The 11,255-nt window shown below is 35.2% G+C and overlaps 1 protein-coding gene and 1 pseudogene across 1 annotated transcript; one reads left to right on the top strand and one right to left on the bottom strand.

The window, feature by feature from the left end:
- Nucleotides 1-2,248: 2,248 nt before the first annotated feature.
- LOC110328487 lies at nucleotides 2,249-3,173 on the top strand (annotated as a pseudogene).
- Nucleotides 3,174-7,910: 4,737 nt separating this feature from the next.
- Nucleotides 7,911-8,904, bottom strand: LOC110328306 (olfactory receptor 8D1-like). Its single transcript, XM_021207761.1, has one exon. It carries the CDS (start codon nucleotides 8,878-8,880, stop codon nucleotides 7,954-7,956), a length of 927 nt encoding a protein of 308 aa, XP_021063420.1. The 5' UTR covers nucleotides 8,881-8,904; the 3' UTR covers nucleotides 7,911-7,953.
- Between the last annotated feature and the right edge of the window lie 2,351 nt (nucleotides 8,905-11,255).

Raw genomic sequence — 11,255 nt, 5'->3', positions numbered from 1 at the left:
CAGAGACAGATAGCAGAAAGAGACAAACACAGAGACAGAGTGAGACAGACAGAGGAACAGAGACAGAGACAGACCAACAGGCTGACAGAGAAAGATCCAGAGAGAGAGAGAGAGAGAGAGAGAGAGAGAGAGAGAGAGAGAGAGAGAGAGAGAGACGTGAAACAGATATGAGGACAGGTCAAAGTAAGGGTCTTCCGTCTAAAATAAATTTGTATTGTATTTTATTTACATTTCAAATGTTATCCCCTTTCCTGAATTTCCCTCCGAAAACCCCCTACCTAGTCCCGCTTCTGCCTGCTCACTAACCTCTCACCACCACTCCTGCTTCCTGGCCCTGGCATTTTTCTATACTGGGTCAAAGAACCATCATGTGCCTGCCAAATACAGAAGTAGATGCTCATAGCCACCCACTGGATGGAGCAGAAGGTCCCCAATGAAGGAGCTGGAGAAAGTACCCAAGAGGCTGAAGGAGTTTGGAGCCCCATAGGAGGAACAACAATAATGATCTAACCAGTATGCCCAGAGCTCCCTTGTTTTTTTAATTTAATTTAATTTAATTTTATACATATTCACTTTGCATCCTGTTCACTGACACACCCTTCTGGTCACCCCAAACCTGCAATACATTCCCCATATCCCCTTCCATTCTGCTCTGAGTAGGTGGAGGACCCTTAATAACCCAGACCCTGGCACTTTACATTTCTGTGAGGCTAGGCACTTCCTCTCCCAGTGAGACCACAATGTAGCCAATGAAGGTAAGCCTAGGTGACCTCATGTACATTCTTTGGTTGCTGGTTCAGTTCTAAGAGCCCCAAGAGTCTAGGTTAGTTGAATCTGTAGGTCTTCCCGTAGAGTCTCTATCCACTTTAGGGCCCTAAATCCTCCCATTCTTCCTAAATAGCACCTAAGCTCCATCCACTGTTTGTCTGTGGGTCTCAGAATCTTTCTGAGTCAGCTTCTGGGTGGGGTCTCTCAGAGAACAACGTTTCTGTCTGCAAGCATAACAGAATATTACTACTAGTGTCAGGGATTGGTGTTTGCCCATAGGATGGGTCTTAAAGCCTGTCTCTCTCTGTTCCAACCCTTGTGCCCGCATTCTTGTAGGTAGGATGAATTCTGTGTTGAAAGTTTTTTTGTTGGGTTGGTATCTCTACCAGTCCACTGGTGTTATTGCTAGTTCTACAGAAGGTGGCCTCTTTAGGTTCCATATCCAATTTTATGAGTCACATCTAAGGTCACCCATGTTGATTCTTGGGCTCCTACCCTGTCACACAAAAAAGTTTTATCTACAAGTTTTGTTTTTTATGTTGTTTATACATTTTTCCAGACTCATAAGAGTTGTAGGGCCACAGCTAGCATGAAGCAGGAAGAAAGTACAAAAGGAAGTACTGGGAAGGATACTAAGGAATAAACGTAATTCATTTTTCTGTAGTCACTGATGTACTGCATTTGAAAATATGGGTTACATTATATACTTTAGATAGATTATCCCAATCATGACAAAATCCTATATTTTATCTACTTAGTTTTATTTGAGATTGTAATACAATTAGGAAATTTCTTCCTCTTTCTTTTCCTCCCAAAATCCTGGCATATATCTTCTCCTTGTTCTTTTACAAGTTCACAGCCTTAATTTTCATTACATGTTGTTACATACACAGACATTCCTAAATAAAATCTGCTCAGTCTGTGTAATTTTTACTTGTATGTTTGTTTTTCAGACAGACCATTTGCTATTGGATAAACAGTTGGTGAACTCTGCTTACACAATGATTGTTACTCCCGCTTGTGTCCTAATTATGACAGAAACTGCACACATCACATTTCTGTCCTATAATGTTAACACTTCCTATACCCAATGAGAGAACAAAGAAGAAGAAGAAGCAAAGTCTCTCTTATGAATGGAGTGCTCTTTGGTTGTTGATCTCCTTTTCCATGTTTGCTTTTTCTGCTTCACAAAGTCCTTAGTAAAATGAATTGTATTCTGGCTATAATCTTAATTATAATCTTAACCTATCAAGATCAATATAATTAAGGTTAAAATCAAGGTTGAACTTTTGTCCAACTCAGCAAAAACTGAAAGTTCTCAGTTATATTAATACACTTTATTGTTTTCATGTTTTTTCCTCAACGTAGATCTGCTCCTGTAACATAAGAGTGTTTATTAAACAAACAACAAACAAACCCAACATATTCATGAGAAAAATTTTGTGTTTGGATTCATTGTCCATGCCTTGAAACTTTGAGGAATATCTCAGTTGTGACTCCGTTTATCCTTCTGGGCATCCCTCATACAAAGGGTGTGGAGATCATGCTCTTTGTCCTGTTTTTGTTTTTCTACAACTTCACCTTAGTGGGGAACTTGCTCATAGTCCTTGAGATTTTCTCTTCCAGTCGGCTTCACACACCCATGTACTTCTTCCTGTGCCAGCTGTCAGTGTGTGATATTTTTTCTCTTCCATTAGCTCTCCCAAGATGCTGTTCTACCTCTCAGGAAACAGCAGAGCCATCTCCTATGCAGGCTGTGTTTGCCAGCTCTTCTTCTATCATTTCCTTGGCTGTACTGAGTGTTTCCTGTACATAGTGATGGCTTATGACCACTTTATTGCCATATGCTTCCCTCTAAGGTATTCAATAATCATGAACCACAAAGTGTGTGCCACCATGGCTGTGGGGACATCATTTTTTGTCTGTATTCATGCTACTTTTCTGATCATTCTCACCTTTCCGTTGCCCTACTGTGGTCCCAATGAGGTGGATTATTACTTCTGTGATAACTAAGTGATGCTAAAGCTGGCTTGTACGAACACATCAACCCTAGAGATGGTGGGTTTCGTCAGTGTGGGCTGACGCCCCTCAGCTGCTTCCTCCTCATCTGCACCTCTTACAGCTTCATCCTTTTCTCCATTATTCAGATCCACTCTATTAAGGGGCGGCACAGAGCCTTCTCTACCTGCAGTACCCATATCACTTCCATCCTCCTTGCCTTCATGCCAATGGTCTACAAATGCCTACAGCCTACTCCCAATGGCTTGCTTAATGCAGCAGTTCAAGTCTTGAATAACCTGGTGATACCTATGCTAAATCCTTTGATCTATAGCCTAAGAAATAAGGAAGTAAAATGTTCTCTAAAGAAAATGCTATAGCAAGGGCCTTTTCTTTCTAAAAAGTGATAGAGAAAGGCTTAGATCCTAATACTTAAATACTATGGTGTCTTCAAAAGCCTTTCCTTTCTCTGCAATAGATAACACAGATGTCGCCAGTGCTTTGGAATCTTGAAGATTAAGGGAAAACAACTCAAGATGAACTAATAAATTATTTTATCAGCATTGACTATCTCTTTCAAATTAGCAGTATATCTGGAAATTTCTCTTCCTTTGCATGGTCTTTGCTCTTATCTCTGCAACTGTACTTTTACCTCTTAGTTACCACTTCATCAACACATGATTTTCTCATTATTTCCCCTAAATATCTTAAATAAATGAGCTGTCATTTCAACGTCATGGGGTTCTTGATAGAAATTGAAGAATTTCAATCACATGGCTTTGCCATATATTTGTTATTTCTAAACCATAACTGAAAATTCATGAATTATATCTAAGAGATTTTGGAAATTTAAACCTAGATGGGACACAATTGTGCTCTTATGGATGAAAGAGAGTACTTATATCATCAGTCACCTATGAAGACTTTGTGTGGTTCATACACCATTAATGGTGAAAGAGAATTTATAGGTAGCGAATGAAGAAACTTTGTGAATGGTAGGCAGATGCTGTTAGATGTTATTTTATTTCTAGAAAACTTGAATTTGGATCTGGAATTTGGATCTGGAATAGTCAACACATATAATAATTGTCAACATCATCTAAACTGTACTTCATTTGTCATTTCAGACACTTTCCTTATGCAGAAGCTGTCATTTCTATGTCCTTCTGTGGATTTCCTTTTCTCCTGTGTGCATCAATGATATACATGTAGAATCCCTGTCTTATTTATTTATTTATCTATATATTTACAAATGTACAGTGTGTGAGCTTGTGTGTATGCATTCACGCATGAGTGAGTGTATGTATATGTGTATGTTGGTATGTGTGTATGTGAATATCTGTAACTTTGTTATACATTCTGTGTATGTGCATATGAATTTTTGTCCAGAAGATAATCTCAAATTCTTTTGAGGGAGAGATAGAGAACATGCCTGACTCTGAGATCTAAGTCAAAGTTTCCACTTCATTATTTTTAAAATTATATTTATATCTTTTTTCTTTAAAAGAATATTTATTATCTGTGGGTATAAGAAAAAGTATTTATACTGTAACTAAATATTTTGGTTGTGTAGTAAAGTGGCAGTTGCAAGTTTAGTCCAAGATTCATTAATTCAGTAGCTCTATTTAAGAACAGCTAATGAAAAATAGATTCCATGAACTAGAAAGAGAATAAGTAGGGCCATATAGGTGGGTTTGTGGAGAGGAAAAAAAGGGGGGAAATGATATAATTATAATATAATCATGAAAAGTATAATAAATAATTTCAAAGAGCTTCATTAAAGAATGAAATATGATATAAGGAGTGATTTCTATTTACTGAACAAGTGAACATTAATGGAGTGCTTAGTCACTAGATGGGATGCTGAAAGATGGAAGCCAAATGCTGATTAATGAAGTGTTAGGGAAAAGTACTGACAATGGGTAGATCGTGGAGATGGCAAAACCCTGTCAAAGGCTACCTTGTCCTAGATGCCTTCTCTAGGCCCAAAATAAAATGGCTTGGTTCTGTAACATGTAAAACAAAACAAAACAAAACAAAACCCACATGTATTTATATAATGTATTTGGTAGGTAGAAGAAGTGATCTATTTTATTTCACTGGCACAATTTATGAGAATTATACTGTCCTCAGTAACTTGGGTATAATAATATTTTTGCTTTAAAACATCTTTCAAATTTTTGCTAAAATTCTTTTGAGAAATTTAGATGAAAGTTTTGTACATCAAACTTTTAATCTAGATATCAAATTTGGAGCTATCCTCAAGTAGCTATAGTCTCAAATGTTTGTAAGAATAAGAATTATTAAGAAAAAAAATCTCTAATCTAAAATTAATAATCTGTTAATTCATAACAGAATCTTATGATTATTGGTAGTAGATTTATTCATTAATGCAAAAGAATAAATCTTCATGAATATTATTAATAATAAATCACACCAATAGTCAATAGTTGGAAGAGACATGTGGGGTCTTTTGAGTATACCACTGCCTAATTAAATTATTAACCAGTGTTGTCAATATTAACACAACTGATACAGTAAGATAAATGAATATAGAGCACATTATAACACATTTAGTATCTTTAATCATTGGAAGAAGCCAATTCGAAAAGCATGAAATAGACATACATTAAAATTGATAACATCAAAATAGCCTTATAAAATCAAATTTTGGCTTTAAATTATATCAAATAACTCTTATAAGTGCTAAAAATTTAAAATTCTTCTTATTCAGAAGCAGATTGACTGTCTGATGCATGACTAAGAACTCATTTAGCATAATATACAAATACCTAAACCAAATATTTCTTTAAATTATGATACCATGATGGAACTGATAACAACTCTAATTGTAATAGACCAAAATACCCTGATGATCACTAATAACTAAGTAAATATACTGTCATAAATCCATACATACAATACATTTAAAATAAGAAAAATGTTTTATATTATATCATATGATTGCATTGATAAATGAAACCTAAGTACATATTAATAAAATATCTATTTGTATGAAATGATAAAAATGTCAATCTCCAGTTTTCTGGGACTATGTGAATATCAGCTATTTTCTACAGGCTGAGATCAAAAGAAGAGTCATGAAACATAATCAACTATTTGTCATTTTGACTGCAGCAATAGTCCCAAAAATTTATGTGTATCAAAAGTAAAGTTTGTTCCTTAAACATGTACACCTCCATGTGCTTCAACTTCTCCTTGATAAATTTGTGTGTATGATGTTTCTATGAGTAAAAAAATAAATGGCAAGAAACATAAAATTTATTATGGATATTTTGTTAGTGTTTTGTCAAATTTGTAAGTTAATTTTAAAACTAGAATCTTTAAATATTGACATATTCTATTTAAGGATTAAGGTTTTTTATTTATGTATTTAAGTTTGCTTCTGGATCTTTTGGATGTATTTGAGAATTTCCTTCAGATTAATTATTCACTTTCTTTGTTCAGTACATGCACATATATTCTATTGACTCTTCATTCCAGTGGGGTTTGAATCTTGTAGCTATAATTCCTACTGAATTCTGAGTATTAATTTATGTCTCAATAGCATACTGAAGTTTTAGGTTAGTTTTATTAGTGATTGTCTAGGGATTTAGGAGTAAGCTATTATATTGACTGCAATTAAAAATAACTATTTTCCTTCTTTCCTCATTTTTACACTCTCATGGGATTCCTTATATTTCAGCTAATTGAATGACAACATATACTTAATAATAATCATAATGTGGTGGGTGTACACTTTATCATTGTTTTAGTATAAGTAGCTATTGACACATGAAAGTCAAGACCTAATGGAAATTTAGAATCTTGAATGTTTTGAATAGGAAAACCATATATTAACTTACACTAAGCAAAAAACTACACACTGAAACTACCCATCTGCAACTGTTTTTCTCCTGCACTGCTTTTCATTTTCTTGTGCATTTGTTATGTCCTCTGAACTATTAATGAATGGACCCACAATCCAGTTGTAAATTTAAAAATATTCAGTATTAGTGACCAGTCTACTATCTCTAGTATTGCAGGTTTTTGTTTTAAAAATATACAATTTATTACTTATCTACTTCTTACATATGTTTTATGCATCTTTCATTTTTATTCTTTAAACTCCAAACTCTCTCATCTCTGTCCTTCTCTTGTTTGGTTCTCTTTTCCCTAACAATCTTATTTCACATTATCTATACATTTTTCTGTCCCCTGGTTATGGTCAAGAACATTTGATTTGCATCCTTGGGGTTAGAAACATGTATTGGATTTTCATGGTCACTGTACTGATACTACTGAAGATATTGGCTCCCAAAATCCCAGACTCCATCAGTAATCTACTGACCAGTTCTGTGATGGGAAATGCTAATATTGGTTTTCCAAATAGTAATAATTACAAGATGTCTTCTATTTTGATTATACCCTTAGGCAAAATATGTTCTCAACACTAATTTAAAAAGTTGCCATTTACACTGAACAGTGGTAAATAGAGACTAATGGTTCCCTGAAATGCTGGGGAAAAGTGAAAGTTAAGGCCTGAAGCTTAATCAAGTCATTTGTACTACTATCCCATCTAAGGCTCAAAAATCTTACAGATAGAAGTTAAAAAGGGAGAATAAGTCATAGAAGATAGGGAGAAAGGAGGTAAAATTATAACATCAAAATATGACACAGTCATTGAAATCTTGAATTAAAGAAGCTGAGCTTTTTCTATTGGGACTGTTTGACAGAGCTAGTCACAGTTGTTTCTGGATCCTGAAATGGTCCCTGAGGCCCCACACCCTATGCCTGAATTCCAAACCTAGAAACATTTCAGTAATCAATACTGACTATTAGGATGAGAAGAGTCAGAATAAAGAAAATCTGCCATATCATTCCTTTTTGTATAATAGAAAAAGTTGTTTTCCTGTCAAACGATGATATGATGTTTACCAAATCATTTTCTATTGTGTTGAAATATTGAATCACTCCACATGGCATGGCATTTGAAAAAAAACATGGATATTAGATATAGCTCCATGGTATAGTGTTTGCCTAAAACATGAAATCCTCTGAGATTAATCCCAGTACCACAAGCATAGATATTCTGAATATTTCAAGAGAGAAATAAAAATGAATAGAAAAATATATTTGCATTAGAACAATTCACTTCTACCATGTATCATATGTTGAATGTAAAACTTATCTCCCTGCCAGAAATCTGCCCAATGCTTTCTTTACATCTTTGTTCCTCAAACTATATATTAATGGGTTCAGCATGGGGATCACCGTGGTATAGAACACAGAAGACACCTTCTCTTGCTCCAGAGAGTTACTTGAAGGAGGCTTGAAATACATGAAGGTGATAGACCCAAAGAAAATCCCCACAGCCATGAGATGAGAGCTGCAGGTTCCAAAGGCTTTGGACCTGCCCTTTGATGACTTGATGTGGAGGATGCTGCAGAATATGAAGACATAAGAGATGGCAACAGCTAGGGTGGGCACCAAGGTGTTGAAGCCTGCAATGATAAATAGAAGAAGCTCATTCAGCTTTGTGTCAGAGCAGGAGAGGTTTAGGAGGGGAAGAACATCACAGAAATAATGGCTTATGATGTGGGATTTACAGAAGCTCAGATTCATCATAGCACTTGTGTGTGCTAAGGCAGAAATAAAGCCTAAGATGAAAGCAACCAACACTAGCAATGAGCAAAGTCTGGAGGACATGATCACATTATATAGCAATGGTCTACAGATAGCCACGTAGCGATCATATGCCATGGCAGTCAGGAGGTAACCCTCAGCCACCACAAAAATCACAAAGAGAAAGAGCTGGGCCATGCATTCTGAATAGACAATCAAATTTTTCTTTCCAAGGAAGTTCACCAGCATTTTGGGTGTAATGACAGTGGAATAGCAGAGATCAACACAGGATAAGCTGCTGAGGAAATAGTACATAGGAGTATGAAGCAGTGGGCTGACTGTGATGAGCAGGATCATGCCCAGGTTCCCCACTGCTGTCACCACATAGATGCCCAGGAACAGAATGAAGAGGGGCAGCAGGAGCTCAGGCTGCTGTGTTAATCCCACCAAGACAAACACAACTGCTGCAGAATGATTCCCAGTGCCCATTCTTTGAAGATTTCTGTAGAATTAGAAAATATGTATTTAGTTTACTATCATACTACAATGAAAATGCCTGATCTCACATAAAAACTAAGTATGTTTTTTTTTTTGGAAGACCTTTACTTCTCTTACAAATGAAACTAAAATTAAAATAGAGGTTATAAAATTACCAATGTATTATTTTCATTTCCTGTCAAAGGCCTACATATATCTCCTTTAAATTTCTTACTTGTTAATTTTGATCACAAACTTAAAGTGTTTTCTTAATGAATTTGAAAGATTCCTCTCCTATATGTAGCAGCAAAATAAATTTTGCACCAATTAGAGAAAGAAGCATATGCAGGCAGATGAAGAGCAAAAATTCTGAGTGTGTTTTCTCATCAATTTAAACCAAACGCAAGGAGCTGAGACAGGATTGATGTGGCTTTGACAGCACAAAGCCTTATGGCCTTATACATTATAGTATCACTCCTGGTTCTATTGTTCAACCCCTTCGCAAAAACAGCACAAGCTATGTAAACCTATCCAACAAAATTTCAATGAAATAAATCCAGAAAGTAGAAAGAGGAATATACTATGGAAGGTTCTAGAACTGTATCTCCAGTTTCTTTACATAGAGTTATCTTCAAAATACCTACAAACAAAGAAAAGGTAAAGTCTCAACCCCACTGCACTGAAAATACTTTTTTTTTCTTCAGCCTCCATCTGGAGTGAAAGTGGAGATGTAGATGTGTAAAAAACATTTAGTCACTACAAGGAAACTGTCTCTCACTTAACAACCTCTGGATCCACAGAATGTTTATAAATGTTTATAAATAGCTGTTCCTGTAGTGCATTGTGATGAAACTCAGCCTCCTGTTCTACACTTGCTTATCTCAAGCTTCACAAGAAGTTTCCCCATCTCAACAATTCTCAGAAGTGTCACCTGTCTAGTACCCTAATCATAAGCTAAAAAGCCATTACTCAAAAAAAAAAACAAAATCCAAAAGACAATCATTACAAAAAAGGAACATTTTCTTCAGAACATGCTAAAAAGAATGTTGAAAATACACTTGATTCTTCTATTAACTAATATCCACAGTGGTTTTGACCCTGGATCTAAGCAAATAAAGGCATGTGCTACATTTCTTTCCTCAAGAAACAATCAAAGGGGTCAATCTTTTCTCTCTGTGAAATACTTTTTGTCATTTTTTGATTCCAGTGTGTGTTATTAGAGTACAGTTACATCTTTTATTTTGATAGAGATAATGGTTACCCTCCTCCCTTCCCCTGTTCTTCCTCTCCCTCCAATCCTATCTGTCCGTCTTCATACATTGTATGTTGGTTTCATGTGCTTTACTTACATACATTATGACGCTGAGTTCTTTAAAAACCATTGAAGGGTTAGATAGTCCTCATTTAGACATGCAGGTTAGGACAATATGAGAGTAGATTTGGAACTAGAGTCAAGGATATATGACAACATATTCACTGGTTTTACCTCAGAGATGGTTGACATTTCACTGACATTTGCCATCTAACTAACCACAAACCTGAGAGGAAAAGATATCGCCAATGTGAACTATTTTAGATGTCAAAGGATGGTCCAGATTTTCTAGATGATATAAAAGAGGAGGGACCTGTGGTCCCGTTAAAGAGAACAACCAAAGCATGGAGTTCATTCCCAACAGGATCAAACCAGCAAGAGAGTAATTTCAACAAAGAGTACATTAGCTCAGAATTTTATATAATTTCTAGAAAATTGGGTTTAAGAAAACCATAGAAAAGGGAAAATAGATATTTCTGGCTTCAACAGATTTTATCAAAAGGAATATTATATATTTGGAAAAACATGAAAGATGCTCTTCCAAAGCACTCTTTAAGGAAAAGAAGCACATGTGTATAGCTTTGAGCTATATTTCTTAGGATATGGTCTCAAGATGATCTGTAAGGACAAGAACACAATCCACAAATTGGAACTAATGAATTTAAATGAGTGTTTTCAAAATAGTCTCATAATCACTGAGAGTTTACATGACTCTATTGAAATCAGCTAGTACTACGGATGTAAATGAAACTTCAAACTTCCTAATTTTTGGATTTTACATGTATTTTGCAAGAAAAATAAATTAAAAAGTGGAATTTTGGATAGTCTCAGGAGCAATATAGGTTTCATTTCAGAGGCTTACTTTATTGCTGATTAGTTTAACACTTTGGACAAGTCATTTATGAGTTTTAACGTGAATCAAGAATGAGAACACAACTTTGTAAGAATTATTTTAACCTAATTATGACACTAATCAATAGGTAATATACATTTAAAAACTTGAATATTGTCATAAAGTTCAGAAATGTGAAAATATACGAGTTTGGAATAAGAAGTATAGATTTGTACATTTCCT

Source organism: Mus pahari, chromosome 10 (assembly GCF_900095145.1).
Source record: "Mus pahari chromosome 10, PAHARI_EIJ_v1.1, whole genome shotgun sequence".
NCBI classification, from domain to species: domain Eukaryota; kingdom Metazoa; phylum Chordata; class Mammalia; order Rodentia; family Muridae; genus Mus; species Mus pahari.
The sequence above is the reverse complement of the archived record's forward strand: the minus strand, read 5'-3'. Positions and strand labels throughout refer to the sequence as shown.

Bases quoted from the DNA above. Each gene is read 5' to 3' on its own strand.
- LOC110328306 (XM_021207761.1), bottom strand. From the start codon at position 8,880: ATGGGCACTGGGAATCATTCTGCAGCAGTTGTGTTTGTCTTGGTGGGA.